The sequence below is a fragment of the Platalea leucorodia genome (genome assembly GCF_965183815.1).
Source record: "Platalea leucorodia genome assembly, chromosome: 4".
Lineage (NCBI taxonomy): Eukaryota > Metazoa > Chordata > Aves > Pelecaniformes > Threskiornithidae > Platalea > Platalea leucorodia.
This window is the reverse complement of record NC_138826.1, coordinates 70,697,121-70,712,322: the sequence shown is the minus strand read 5'-3', so window position 1 is coordinate 70,712,322 and position 15,202 is coordinate 70,697,121. Positions and strand designations below refer to the sequence as shown.

At 47.4% G+C, this 15,202-nt stretch overlaps 1 protein-coding gene across 1 annotated transcript in view; it reads left to right on the top strand.

Moving 5' to 3' along the window:
* Positions 1–1,306: 1,306 nt before the first annotated feature.
* Positions 1,307–15,202, top strand: part of TMEM184B (transmembrane protein 184B) — a 30,696-nt gene continuing 16,800 nt past the window's right edge. The window contains exons 1-2 of the mRNA XM_082310018.1: positions 1,307–1,498; positions 14,511–14,771. Coding sequence (XP_082166144.1) covers positions 14,571–14,771 — 201 coding nt within the window. The 5' untranslated portion in view covers positions 1,307–1,498; positions 14,511–14,570. The remainder of the gene's footprint in view (positions 1,499–14,510; positions 14,772–15,202) is intronic.

The following is a 15,202-nucleotide window of genomic DNA, read 5'->3' as shown; positions in this document are numbered from 1 at the left end:
AAGAAGAGGGGTCGGAGGAGCAGCCCTGGGCCCCCGTCAACAGTGCTGTGCCTGATGCAAACATGCTGAACTGCCTGTAAGGTGGCACCCACTGCTTTGGTGTCTGCGGTGGTGGGGCTTGTTTGGGTTTCTCCTCCTTTGGTTGCCTGACCTGTCTGGCAATAAATTACTAAATTTTAATACGGATTTATTTCTAAATCACTGCCCATATTGTTATGCTTCCCTGCGTTATCCAGACGAGAGGCCTGCTTCTTGCAGGCTGTGTAAAACTCTTGAAATCGATTTTCAGAAACATCTGCTGGGAATAAATGATGGATCTTGATGACTTCGCATATTCCTTCCCGGCCTGTTCTCTGCCAGCTGAGCAGGAAGAGCTGCTCCTTCGTTTGCCTGCTGCGTGGGGCTCCCAGCTCCTCCGAGGAGAGAAGAGGAGGAGGAGGGAAGGGAAGGGAAGAGGAGGGTAGTTCGGGGGTAGGGGGTATCGTCCTGCCTTGGTCCTGCCTCCATTTTGAGTGCGTTTCTGAGGGATGAGTGTGAAACTGGACTTCTCCCATCTTGTTTTCTGTGAGGAAGAGGAGCGTTGCCTACGCGCCAGGCAGCACCCCTCTCTGCCCGCCGCCTTTTGCTCCCCTGCGCCTGGGGCCTTGCAGCGGAGCCTTGATCTGGCTGGCTTCAGGAGAGGTTGCTGTGTTTTGGGACGGGGGGGAAACGCACCGTCATTTTGGGAGACGGGGGGAAGCAGGTCCATGGGTGCACCTGTGGTTCAAAAGGTTCACCTCTAATGAAGAAGGAGAGGCTCCTCAAATGCCTCAGGTGGGCTGTCGGCTGCCCTTGCGAACACAGCCCTTGCTGCAAGCAGTTTGCTTGTGTATTGAAGGTTTTTAGGGCTTGGTTTGGGTTTTTTTTTTATATTTTTAAAGTTTATTTAGATTGAAAATCCATTGTTCTGGCTTGAGTGGAGGTACATTGGTTTCCAACACCTATACGTGCGTTTTCCCCTCGGAGTTTCTGGGAAAATGGCCTTGAGGCAGAAATCTGCCCTGGGGGGATCTTCCTGCCCTTAACCGGCCTGGGGTGGGGGGGAAAGAGTGGCTGCAGCGCTGAACCCCCGGGGTGCCCAGCCCGGGGCCGCCGGGCCGGGGCGGGGGCAGCAGCTCCGCTCCCCGCCCCTCCCGGCGCTGCCGCCCCTTTAAGAGCCGGGCGGTTACGTCACCCTGTTCTCCCGCCGCCCCGCCCCCCCCGCCCGCGCGGCACGGGGAGTGGGCGGGGCGCCCCGTGCCGTGCGCAGGCGCGGAGGGGCGGGGTGGGCCCGGCGTCGCCATGGGCTCCTGAGGCCCTCAGCGCCCCCGCGCCGGTGCCGGCGCCCGCGGGGCAGCGGGGCAGGGCCCGACCCGACCCGACCCGACCCGACCCGACCCCTCCCCTCCTCAGCCCAACGGGCTGGGCCGAGCCGAGCCCCGCCGAGCCGAGCCCCGCCTGCCCGCCTGCCCGCCCGGAGGTAAGACGTGGCGGGGGCAGGGTGGCTGGGGCGCGGGGGCGGCTGTGGGGGCGTGGGGCGGGCCTGGCCTGAGGGGCCGCGCTGGCGGGAGGGGGGGCATGGGGCAGCTCACCTTCCCCCCTGCATCGCCCCGCTGTGGCCGCGACCTCCGACCCCCCCCAGTCCCTCCTTCTCCTCCCGTTCCTCAGCGTGGCCTGTTCCATCCCCCGGCCCCATGCCCCCGCCCCGGTGCGGCCCCCCCAGCCCTCCTCCCCATTCATTCCTCGCTGTGTCCCCGCCATTCCCTCTCCAGGCGGCCCCCGCAGCCTGCCGCCACCACGCACATTCCCCACGCGTGGCCTCCATACCCCCCCGAGCTCCCACTGCGCTCCCCCACACTGATGCAGCCCACACAGTCTGTTCCCCAGTATCTCCCTACTCCAGCCCACCCAGTCTCCCCACGCATGAACACACGTTGCCCCACGCAGCCCCCCATGCTCCCCGGTGCTGTCGTGCTGCTCGGTGGCATCGGGTGGGGGTCATTTTCTGCAACTGTTTCTGTCCCCAGGCGGGCTGGGAGCATGGTAGACCCCAGCAGGGTGGTGGGCACCAGGCTTGCGTTTGCTGTGTCTCCTCTGGTTCGGGCTGGATGGACTGACGGATATGGTGTGTATGTGTGTGTGCTGATGTGGTAGGTGTGCAAGGAGGCTGTTGCTGTGCCCGTGTGCTCTTGTATCGCAGGCGAGTTATCATTGGTCTTGTTTGGATGCTCACGGTGGCTTGAAATTTCAGTTGCTCTGTAAGGGCTTATTCAGTCTTGGAAACTGCAGCGTGTAGTGGAAGGAGGGCTTTGGAAGAACGTGTGCATGACCGGGTTCTGATGAGTTGTGATCCCGGAAAGGGACCGGAGTGGTTTCAGGGGGAGCTCTGTGAAAGCTGCCTGGAACACCACGCCGCTGTCAAGAGTGGGAGGAGCAGGAGTGGTAAATCTAGAGGAAATGCTGAAGATGGTTCCTCTTCACAGAAAGTTTGAAACCGTTCTCTCCACATAGGGAGCTTGAACAGGAGTAATTGTTGAAGACATAGACAGGCTTCCCCAGAGAGATGACTGTTTACCTTCATTGAAGAGAAAAATAGAAGGCATTGATCAATAATAGAGCAAAGGCTAACAGGATGAATAGAAATGTCTATTTCCTGTCCTGCAAGAAGAAGACAACAATCGATGAAAATGTAATAAAGCATACATCCCGCTAACAAAGACTTTTTTAACACAGTAGTTAACTGGTCCATTGAACTTATGTTGCTGGAAGTTACTCTTGAGCCTAAGAGCTTAGCAGCCTCCCTAAAAGGGACGAGAGATTTCTGTAGAAACATTCATGTTACTGAGGTTTCTAATGCTAAAAGTTTGTATTTGTGTGGTAGTTTTGGAAAAAAATAAACTCACACTTTTAGGATGTTGGCTAAGTACTAAACAATAGGGCTTTAGGAGAGCTTTTCTTCTGGTGAAGGTATTCCACAAAGGTCTACTTCAGGCTTTTTTTCACCATTTTCCCCAAGAAAATGGGCTTTGAATCAGTTGTCAAGTCCTTAATACCATCGTTGTTAACGTTGTGCTGTAAACCTTAAGTGGCATGTGTGCAGCAGGTGGCTATCTCTGCATCTGGAGCAGAAAGGATTCAGTCTTGCTGTAAAATGATTGGGAAAACATTGCTACTGAAGTCAGCGTTTATAACCAGTTTGGTGGTGTGGGAAGACCTTTTTTTTTTCCCCCTTTGTATTCTGCTCAGGTCTCTAAAATCAGTTCAGAGTGCTGAACGGGTTGTGTTTTGGAGATGTGGGGCAAGGGGAAGACCGCTGCCCAGTCACTCAGGCATCTTTTGTACTTTTATTTGTCTGTCTCCTTGGGACACGTGGCAGTTAGAAGGGGAAGGTTCTCAAAGTTCAGTGCGACTAGCTGGTTCGGCATAACGACAGCGTCTGAGCTGGCTGGTTTCTAACGATTTGACAGAATCCAGCTAGAAATCCGCCTTGTTATCTGTCAGCTTGTTTGCCTGTTTGCTGGTAGCAGGCTGGGAGATGAGCTTTTGCGGTTTGCAGTTGTGGGATTAGGGTTCTTTTCTTCTCTTGGATAAAGGAAGGGTGGATTGTTTTTTTTCCCAACTCATAGTTAAAATAACTTTTAAACCACGTTTTTTCTCCCCTAAAATGTCAGTCCCTTTCTCCACCCAGTTCTACTGCAGAGTTAACTAAAACATCTAATAATCATGTTTTGACTTAAGCCAACAACCTTTTAATTTCTCTGTGATGGAACTTACCCTTCATGCCCTTCTCCCCTCCTGTTTTGGGTCTGTATTTAATTGGCTTATGTTTGCAGCGGTGGTGATGAGCTCTTGCCTGCTCCTTCTAGCAGAAGTGCCTGTTTCATTTTCCAGCAGGTCAAAGGATATCTATCTGAGCTCTTGCAGCAACGGCTGGTGGGAGCAGTGAATTCCTTGGGTGCTAGCTGCTTCAAGAGTCCAGTGTTGCATTGTTCAAAGTATTGAAGGTTGAGGTAAAATACGAAGTCGCACTTGTTGATTCTGAAGGGCTGCTGCTGTGACTAGTTTTCACAGCGTTTTCAGGCTAAAATTGAGGAAACCGAGGTTATAAAGCAGTGGTGAATGTACAGGTTGGGCTGCCTGTAGAATCAAGAGAATAGTACAGCCTCAGAGAGAAATTGCACTTAACCTTTGTACAGTAGAGCTTTCCTAGTACACCACTGCTGTTAGCTGTCTAACAAAGCTGCTGCGTGTTATTGAACAGCCAGGGCTGGGGGCAGAAGCTTTTCTCTGTTTTAGAGCTTGTGATTGATTGCACTTGCCGAGGCCCTGGAAAATTGAGGTGTTGTGTTTGGGTTTTGTGTGCTGACTTGCCCATCTGTTCGCTTGAAGCGGTGTGTGCGTTGTGTGCTGTTCTCGCTTCTTCCCAGATTCTTTGGGGTTTGCTTTCTTGTGGTGGAAGAGCGGTTTCCTGCCAAGACATTACACCCTACTAGAACACTTGGGACTCTGAAAGCGGTTTGAAATGGTGATAAGATGGATTAAAACACTTAGCTAAAATAACTGTAAAATATGATAGCGGTTGGACTGGAAACACCCTTTTGAAAAGTTTTCTTGGTGTTTGTTTTTTTCTCCCCCCCCCCCCCCCCCCACACATCCCCCTTATGGACTACTTAGGGAGAGAGCAACTGGACATGTTTTCAGAGCAGCAATCCCCAAGGAAGGTTTTGGAGCTGAAATTGTGTCAGCTGAAGCAGTGAGCTGCAGCCGCCTTCCAGGAGTCTCGCCTTAGAGTCTTCCTCTTCTAGGAAGAGTCAGGGGACTGGATGACTTGCTTATAGCCAGGTTCTCTCTAGTCTTTAAAAATCAGCTTGACCTCCATGGGGTTTTTGTTTGTGCTGGTGTAAGTAACATGTCTGGGAAGGCCACAGAGCAAGCTGTGTCCAGGGAAAATGCAGCGTATAGGCAAGCTGCTCAGGAACTGTGCTGTATCTGGGTGTGACCAGGTCCTCATAGCCCCCGAGGGGCATAATTTACAGGAAACATAAAGAGGGAAATAACTTCCATGCTCTACCTGCAGTATTGAATGTCCTCTAACCCATAGAGTACCTGGATATTTGTCTCCCCACCCTCAAGTCTATCTCTGGATTGAAAGGATGGGAATACTGCTATTATTATCGTACAGTCACAGTGCCTGCGAGTCTGATGATACTGAAAGGATCAGCTATTTGAGGACATTGTATAAAGGAGAGTGACCAAGAGCATAGAGAGATGGTGTCACCGCCTCAAATTTTTTGTGTCTAACCCAAAAGCATTCCTCTCTGCCTGGGTATGTTGTACATCTGTCCCTCAATCAACTCTGTGGCAAAAAGGTAAAAAAAGGTCTCTGGTTCAGCAAAGAAAATGACTGCAACGTGTTATCTAGTGCAGCAGCGAGGCTTTGAGAAGGAGATGAGATGAAGTAATACCTTAAAAGCTGGCCTTGCCGGCCCATTGCTCCCTCCCCAGGCTGTGAAATGTGACATTGGTGCTATTGGAGGCTGCTCAGCTGATTGCTTGGGAGCCTGCAGTTGCCTGGTCATCTCCACCCCAGCTACAGCCCAGGCAGCAGTAATGTAAGTAGCCGTGCCTCTGTCCAGGTTACTTAAAATGAACCCGGACAAGCCAGTCACCTGAGGAGGCAGACTAGAAGAGAGTGAATTTCTCTTCATGGCTCACCACATTTTGTCTCCTTCTTGCCAGTTTTGCTAGGAAAGGCTGGTTGGTGGTGGGTGAAGCTATTTGCAGCTAATTGTCCCGTGGGAGCTGGGAGTGACCTTTCTCCTCCTCCAAATTCTCCTGACTTTCAGACTTCCTTTCCCCTGTCCCAATGGCTTTGTGATGGCACTGATTTTACAGCAGAGTTTTAAGCTACAAGTTATTTGTATAAATTCCCATTTAGGCAATTTCATCTGACTGGGTAATTTAATCTTACTGTGTCTGGAAAAACTGGGTTGAAGTTTTGTCTTTTTTTTTTTTTTTTTAAACACACACTCTCTCAGGTGGATGCTTGGTGTGCCTCTTTCTGTATAGAGAAAATGCATTGCTGTTGGTGACTTCTGGGATAGAGAGGCGGGATTTCAGAATTGCTTTGAACTGTGTTTTGGTTGCTGTTGGCATCTGTCAGCTTCTAACAGTATTGACGACTTCTCTGCAAACCTCTGTGGTCAGCTTCGATGCTGAGTCAGGAAAGGGTGAGCAGCTTCTAGCCACTCGTGTGGCGTAAGTAGCCTTCGGAAGAGGATGCTGGGCAAGATTTTTCCTGCTGATGCTGTCTCTACTTGCTGTGCTTTAGCCGGCAAGGATGAGAATGATTTCCTCCTCCAGGCACCTTGCTCTGCCCGTGAGCTTCCAGGGGTAACTTTTGTGTAAGGCAAGTGCTGTGTCTGGGTTCATTGTTTAACTAGCAAAGCTATAATGCTGATGTATCTAGGACTTGGCATTTTCGTGTGTGGAGAAACTCTCCTCTCACAGGAGTCCAGGAATACAAAGCTCCTTATTCTGCTTTTAGAAGTCTGCATCCGTGGGATATTTATTTTTCTTGATAGAGTAACAGGGCAGGAGAAAAGCAATGTTAAACAGGAGTAATGAAATTAGGAGTTGGTGATTTTGGGGAATTAACAAGAGGACGTATGTGTCTTATGTCCAGAGTTTAAAAAACAAAACAAAAAAACCCAACAACTCACAAACAAGAATAAGCAGATCAGGTGTTATTTTAGCAATAACAGAATGGCTTCATAGTGAGTGGCTTTGAGTGCTTTGTTGAGAATCACTGGTTTTACTTCTGCACTGCTCATCGCTGTTACGTGTTTGCATCGGAGAATGATTGCTAGGGAAGTCAGATGTGCCATCTCCCTCATATGCATCGCTGCACAGTTGCCTAGGCTTGTGATAAGAAGTCTGGCTTCTTCCAGCATATTTACTTGCTAAATTTAAGTGTGGATCTGATCTGATAGATTCTGTATGTTATATTCTGTGTGGAAAAGTATGCTCTGATTAAGAACAAAACAAAACAAACCCCCAAAACCAAACTCCCTTCATGTGTGACTGCCACAAGTTCAGTGGCTTTCGATCCTGCTGTAGAGTTTGACTTCTGATGCATCTTAGAGTAACTTTATACCCTGTGGCACCTTTAAAACTGTTGTCTCCTCTGTCTTGGCACTTGGAGGTGGGGGAGGATGAATGCAAGTGGTGATGGAGTAAGTTCTGATTTGACTTTGTTCTTGAGAATTTGGAAAATGAAATGCAAACTTCCTCTGTCATGCTGGACACGAGTGTTTACAACACATCCTTTTTCTCCTTGTTTCCTTCCCCTCTGCCAGTTGCAGAACATCTTTGTAGTCTTTCTCTGTTTGTCTCCTGGGAGCAGAGGGCTTGACTGGTTTGTGTCGAGTGGGGCTGCTGGGAATATGGGAAAGGGACACAGCACATGGCCCAAGTGTGCTTGATCCTGCTCTCGGAGGAGTGGTTGGAAGGTTGGGGAACATCTCTTCTCCCTCCCCCTTTCTCTTTTTTTCCTGTCTCCTTCCAAAAAAGGGACTGGATGTTGGATGTTGACCTATCACAATGTGGGTCAGTCCACAAAAAAGAAAAAAAGAGGAGGAGGATGGGGGGAGGAGGGCTGTTGAGTACAGCGAGACAACAGAAATTAATAGAGCAGAAAAAAACTCTGGAAAGAAGAGTGCATGGCTCAGGGTAAAAGGGTTTTATTGTTGATTCTGAGTTTTTAAATGGATGCATGGGGAGGGGAAGCTGCTCTCTCATTGTATGTGTATGGATTAACAACTGGGTGGAGGCTGTGTGAGCTGGAAGTGGAGAAGATTTTTGTGGTATTCTCATTGTTTAATTTCCTTAAAATGAGAAAAGAAGTTGCTTGGCCTTGTTGAAGGTTAAATTGTTTGTGTGTATAGTATGCTCTTATGTGTACGTAGGCGTCGGATCATCTCTTGAATATGGCTTAGTGGGTGTGTACCTTGCCCTGTGGTTTGGTCCTCCTCGGTGCCTGACTCCTCTACCTTCTGCTTCTGAGGCTAATGGTCTTCCTGCTCTGCTCGTGCTGGCGCTACTGGTTTTATGTCCCAGTGCCACTTTTCTCTGGTTTCACTGACTGTACTGACAGCTGTTTTGAAAATTGTCACCGCGCAAAATCTCTTCAGTGTTCAGACTGCTTACACCTCTGGAGAAGTAACATTGCAAAGAACTGCATTTGGATCTGAATTTGTTGTGCAGAGAGAGAAGTCGTGCATTAAGCTGATACGAAGCGCAGTAACTATAGATTCAGTCACTGTGTGTTTTTGTAAATCTTGTCGAATGCCTGTCTTCTAGCTGAGTACGGTATTGCTCGTGTGTGTTTGGAGTTACGTATGTGTGCGTGTGTATGAAGTGTCTGTTGTGGGGTGACTTTCAGTGGCTTGACGTTAAGAAAGCTTTGCCCAGCATGAATAGTAAAATGTAAATGAGTTGCACTAGTAAAAAATGCATGCCAGGTCACATACGTAACTCACAGATTGTTTCGGGAATGCTACTGGAGAGCTTAAAAATGCACTGTTGGGACCTTTTAATGTCTCATAGCTAAGTAAACTAGATGCCACCCCAGAGAGCAAAAGCAATTTAAGAAGTAATAAATTTAAAAGCATTTTATTTTCTTTTATTGCTATCACTGATTTGAGCTGTACCAGTGCCTCTCTTACCGTATAGCATTATGTTATTTTGTCCTGACTCTTTACCTTCTTTTTCCTACCTTTTGCCAGATCAGCTGGTGATGCCGTGCCTTTGAGTGTTGAAAAGACCTTAAATCAATTATGAATTTGCAATATATACCTAGCACAATGGAAAAAGCTGATCCCAGTTGGCAATTCTATGCATTCTTATAATTAAAATAGTCTAAAATAAACCTTGAACCATTTTGTCGCGTGTTCTTGTACTCCCTGTAAGTCTAGGGGACATTCTGAAAACTGTAAAGCTCCTGCTTTCACTGATGTGAAGCTCCAGCTGGTGTCCTAATAGAGGCAGAAAATTCAGACTTTAAATCACCTACCACGTGGCACTTCTGCATTGGTCTTTTTGTGTCTAGAATAAGGATAATTTAATGGAGAGACTCTTGGAGGAATAAGAAGTTAAGAGGGGAGTGGAAAATGGTTTTGTGGTATCTTAACAAAGTTCAGCATGGTGGATATTTGAAACTATACTAAATATGTAGTAGATTTTAAGGAGGAGCAATTTCTTGCCTCGTAGCTTTCCAGGAGAACCTTGCAGCCAGGTCGTGCATGTTTTGTTGGATTGTATCTTGTACAGCAGAAGGAGGCTTAGCTGTTAAGAGTCTTTCACGGGATAGCTTTGTGTATCATTCTTTGCTCTCTCAGCAGTTTAGGAATGAAATACTTTTAGCCTTGGAGGAGATGATCTATTTTAAAAACACAGATTGCGTTTGCAGATGGCAGAGAACGGCTTCAGAGTCGTGTCGTTCGGGGTTCTTTTCCTATCGACACCAGGGCAAAGCGAGCCCACTGTCACCAGCAGCACAACGGGGCGGGTCTTGCTCAGAGCAGACAGCCCGCTCCTCCTTTTCTAGACTCTGGGATTGAGTATGTGTTCAGAAGTACCCCTAGGAACTGAAGGACCATGCTTGAACGTTTCTTCCTACCTCTTACACCGCTTTTGTTGCATCAGAAATGGGTTTCACGTATTTCTGTTTGTTTATCTTTATGTAGAAATAGCTCCTCCTCAGTGGTAACATTTTCCATGCCTTTACGCAAGCCAAAAAAGAAGTTTTTTTGTTTTCACTTGTGCCACATCCCTTCTGTTTACTGTTCTGAGTTTATTTTTGGTGGAAGAAGCTGCCATGTTAATGTTAGAGACAGAAGGCCTCTGTTCCCAGAAGATACAGGAATGGCAATCTGCTCCTGATCAAGAATTACTGCATTGCTGTTTTTCTGTGGATGCAGGCCATGTGGACGCATCCCTGCTAACTTTACACTGGTGTGGTGTCTCTAACAGCACTGGTCCCCACGCAGGTTGGAGCCCCTTCCCTGTCAAGAATCTCTGTAACAGTGTTTTGCATCTCTAGGTTTTTTATCAGGATAGTTATCTTGATATAAATAGCACATGCTTTGCTTTATTTTCTTTTCTGCTCCTTGCATTGAGAGCAGACCCTAATACTCCTAAAGTGCTTTCAGAAGATCTGTTAGATAAGTGTAAGCTGGTGCCAGGTTGGTGTTTAAGCTGATGCCCTAGCGGTACAAAGTCCTGCCTTGCTCTAATGTGTGTAAATTGTAATGGCGTCTAGGCAGGAACGTGGAACAGCTCACTGGGGATGGGGGTGTCATTTGTCCCTTCCACGTTTGGGGTTGTTGGGTATAGACTTCATGCAGACCTCAGCACTGCCCAAAGCTCATGTAGCCCACATACAGGAATCGTACCAGCTGATCCGAGGTTCCTGCAGCCATCCTGAAGTACACCTGGGCCCATGTCTGAAAGCCCTGTGTGTGTTTACCCAGACATACTTTTCTGTGTGCATGTTTCCAGTTTCCCAAGTTTGGTGCTTTTTGTGGCTATCTGTTCTCCTGGTCCTGTTTGGGATGTGCTATATTGCAGGTTACCTCCGGGGGGAGCAAGGTAGTCAGTTGGAGATGAAAGCTTCAAGAGTGAAATTTAGAGGTGTTGAAATGTTTTCCTTTGATATATTTAGGAGAGCCCTCCACAGAGGGAGAATAAGCGTGCAAGTAACTTTACTCTTGCTTGAAATGGAAGCAATGAGGTAGAGGTGAAAGAGATGGGCAGAGAAAACAGGACGTGGCAGAAGAGTAAGGAACTCTTCAAAATTTATTATGTGTTAGATTGGTTTGTATTGCATTGGTAATTCAGGTTTCTAAATGCCCCTAATTTGCCATATGGTAATGTCAAGTGCCTTCCTCATGGTTTGGTACCTCACAGTGCTGGGAACTGTACGGGAGGAGAACAAAAAGATGGTTGTCCCAAGGAGCTTACAATGCGCAAGAAACAACGGAGAAATATAGCCAGCTGGGAGGAGTACAGAGAAAAGAGATCACAGCCAGTAGCCTAACCATTGTCAGGTTGTTGCACAGCTGGAGTAGCAAAGTGGGAGAATGGAGAAAATCGAGGTGAATATGAAATAACTTTGTGGCTGTTGGAAAGGACCGTTTTCCCCAGGCATGAGAGGAAGCAGGAAGGTATGTGCTACGGCACTGACATGGGCTGTGATGGAGGTAGGTGTCCAAGAAAAAAAGCATCAAAACGCATTCACTGCGTCAGGTGAGACGGAAGCTGCTTACACCAGGATGCTCGGATCTGTAGCTTGTCGAGGCAGCGTGGTTTGCTGTGACGTGCTCCCAGGCACCACCTTTGCTGGAAGCCTGTTCTGATGATGTGCTGGGCTTGCATCCCATTGCACGGTGCGGAAGGAGGCATCTTAGAAACAAGGCCTATTAAGAGAGTTGCCATAGCCCGCCCTCACGATGCTCTTTTTAACAAGGGAGAAGAGGAGCTAGCAGACTCTGAGCTGGTGGTAGTGAATGAGCCAAAATCCACTCACCTGGTTAAGGCTGTGCTATTATCTATTAAATATAGTACAGAATTGCTCTTACAGCTTCAGCTTCTTGCATACAGTAGACTTTCATAATAGCTTTGTGCACTGCTTATACCTGTCACTGTAGCAATGGTGTATGGGACTTCAGGAGATTAGAAGGGATAATTTGGAAGGTCTATGTTAATTTTGCAGATTTGGGAGTACAGTGTTCCTTCGTGTTTCACTAACAAGGAGAATGAACTGCAAGCTGATGCTTACAACCAGTAAAAAGTATCAAGTGATTAAAAAGTTGTCCTTACGGGCAACCCTGAGGAACAGGGGGGTGCTCATGGGTGAGGTGGATTGGGGTTTGAGGTAGGAGAAGTGGAGCCCTGGTTAAGAAAGTTTGTATATGTTCTTTCAGAACGCAGTGCTGGAAAGAGTTATTATTTTCAATGACCTTGTGAATTAAAGGGAATTAGGCAAAGAATGATGCATAATCATGTAATTAATGACACTTGATGTATAATCACAAGGGGGCAGTGTTAAGGTTACATATACAACTTGAACTTTCAAGTGTCGTTGCTTCTGAATACGTAACCCTTGTCATGTCAAAATGCTTGTTGATCCCTTTTTGCCATTTCAGCTTCTCTTAAAACAAGTGCAGAGAAGCAGAGGAATTCCCTTTCAGATCTTCAGCTCTGCTGACGTTACCGGCGCTGCATTTGGATCTGTGGTGTCGGTGTGGTTTGATTAGCTGGAACGTGGAGCTCCAGGTCCTGTCCCTCCTGCCACCGGTGGTCTGCAGTAGAGATCCTCTCCCCCATGAGCTTTAGGAAGGGCTTAGCAGCTTCCTCTCTTGCATAGCTCCCAAAGTGCACTGGGATGTGCAGGATCGCAGCTGGCTGGACTTTATTTAGAGCTAGGTTAACCACAGGTGCATCTGCTCTGATTTCATTTTAGATGTGCCCTTTGTGAGCTTAGTGGAAGCACTCTCAGCGCTGTGAGTGTTCAGTTGCTTCAGAAGTCACTTACGTAGAAATCCTGTTCTTCTCAAAGCAATAAAAACCTTGCTACTTTGTGACATCTCCATCCAGCCTTCTCTCTCCAAATTTTTAGATACGGTATAAATAATGTAATGTGTGCGTGTATGCTTTGAAACTCAAAACTTACCATTTATACTTCCTGTACCGATCAGGACTGGAGAGGAATTACCCTTCAGTACATGCAGTTATGGAAAGCTGTAACTCAGAGCAGGGATATTTTGGAAAAAGAATGACTGGAAAGAATGAAGAAAAGCCAAATTTGACAATTATAAATTAAACCATAACAGTTGTGCAGCTCCCTCTATGGTAAGATAATATCTGCTTAAACAAATCTGGATATTTCCCAGGATTTGTATTTGTTCTCTTCACCCCATGGAAGAAAGCAGAAATGAGGTGGAATGTGGTGTGAGTAACATCAGGGTGCCACGCACCACTGGTGCAAGCGTGTGGTTTGGAAAAGCATGTGCTGGAGGGGCCATTTGCACACCTTAGTGTGCCTGTGGAAATGATTTGCTCCTGGCCCTCTGCTTTTACTGGGTGCCTGTTCCCTGATTTGAGCTGTGGCTTCAAGTGAAGCAAGGCTGGGGCAGTTCATCTGCAGATGTGTGTTCTCTTTTGTGTTCTGCTGTGACCTGTCAGTAAATGACAGATGTGCCCTTCCCTGCTGCAGCTGTAAACTGTGGCAATGGATCGTTGGCCTTTCCATCTGCTGATCTTTAAGGCCTGCGTAAGAGCTACGTCTTGCGCTTTTACAGAAAGGGTATCCCGAAAACTATTAGGTTATCAGAAAGGGGCAATATTATGCTGTTCCCCTTGATAACCATGTCTTTACTATCAACCGCATCAGACGCAGCTCTTCTAGTGGACAGAACTAATGGCTGCCTGCTTGTGATCTTGGTTTAAGTGGATTATCTTCTTCCAATCCAGAGGTCACATTAGAGCCTGCTTACAACCAAATTGAAAATAATAGCTGTTTTAGATCTTAGACCTTCAAGAGTTCGTTCCATTGAAAGAAAATAGCTTTTCATCCATGAAATGACCAAGGGTCATGCTGCTTTGAAATCTTGCATATCCTTGTGTTCTGGGTGTGTTTTCATGGGTCAGCTGGCTTTTAAAAGCCAATCAGGTTAAATTCACGTCACGTAGAAAACAATGCTGTTAGTAGAATTAACGACAGGCTCGCTAAGTGTACCATGCCATACAATGTTTGGTAAAAGCATCACTTTCATGCTCTTCTTTCTAGCGAGGAGAGCTTTCAGCACATATCCTTCCAATAAAGGTGCTTTGGGCTGAGCGTGGTTTTCAAAATGGCAGTAGGAGAGGTGGGGATTGCTTGCTGGAGGAATAAAGATGCTCCTCTTCCCCCCCGTGCTGCGCAGTGACGCTTTGTGGTCCATGTTGTTGTTGCCTGCTGCTGCTTGTTCTGCTGCCTTCCAGATGAAACCGTAAGACTTGAACTCTGGCAGACTAACCATAAGACTAGGTCACGGCAGAATAGCCAGTGCTTTTCTGGAAGGTAGAGCTGTTAAGTTGGGTGTGCCTGTCATCTTCCAGTACGGATGATTTAGATACTTCCTTCTGATCTCAGGTGAATGCTGTATTCATCTTGTTCTTAAATATTTTTATTGCAGAAGGGTGGTGACAGTGGCGGTGGCAGTGTTTCATGATCTTGGGGAGGCTGTGTTGTGAGTGGTAGAGCGGTTCCTGAATACCACATGATTTGTTGTATCACGCGGGGTGGCAGTGGCAGACTTATCCAGGTCCTGTTCATAAAGCATGTGAGCAGCCTGGTGAAAGGCATGTGAGAGATGCAAAGTACTGTTACTGTTATGCTCCTGCGTCCTTTCAGCTGGGTTCAATTGCTTTTTGGTTCTCTTCTTTGACAGGTCTTGGCTCGTGGGCGGCTCTTTAGCAATCCCAACTGGAACCTCACACCAAAAGGCACCATGATAGTGATGGCTCACGTCACTGCAGCCCCCGGATTGGGGTCAACTGCCACCACTCCAGCTGTGGCTCCCAACTTCTCCTGGATGCCGGAGGATGGTAGCCCCACGGCTGTGGAGCAGCCAATATTCCTCATGACCACCGCTGCTCAGGCCATCTCAGGTTTCTTTGTATGGACAGCTTTGCTCATCACCTGCCATCAGGTAAAACCCTATCACTCGTACTTCTCATCCTTTTCTTTTCACCACATGGAAGAACACATATGATCCCCTGGCATCTGTCTGCCAGATACAGCTGTGTGATGGGGGTTTGCAGACTCTGGAGTGGTACCAGGACCTCTTCTTTGGGGTCTAATATATTGTCTGTGCCGATTAAGGTGGCAACTTTTATATGAAGGCCTTTTTCTGCCCAGGTTCAGACCATTTCTGTAGTGGGAATGGAGAGGAAGCAAACTCTTTAAAACTAGTAGGTGTAAACCATTTGACCATCTCTTGAGTGTTTGCAGAAAGGTGTGTTATCTCAAGCCATCCTTTCCCAGGTCTTGTAGCTGAATCGAGCCATTTCGTTATTGTGTCAGCTGTTAGCTAAATGATCGTGGTCATCTGTTGTTTGACATACCTCCTTTGATCTCCTG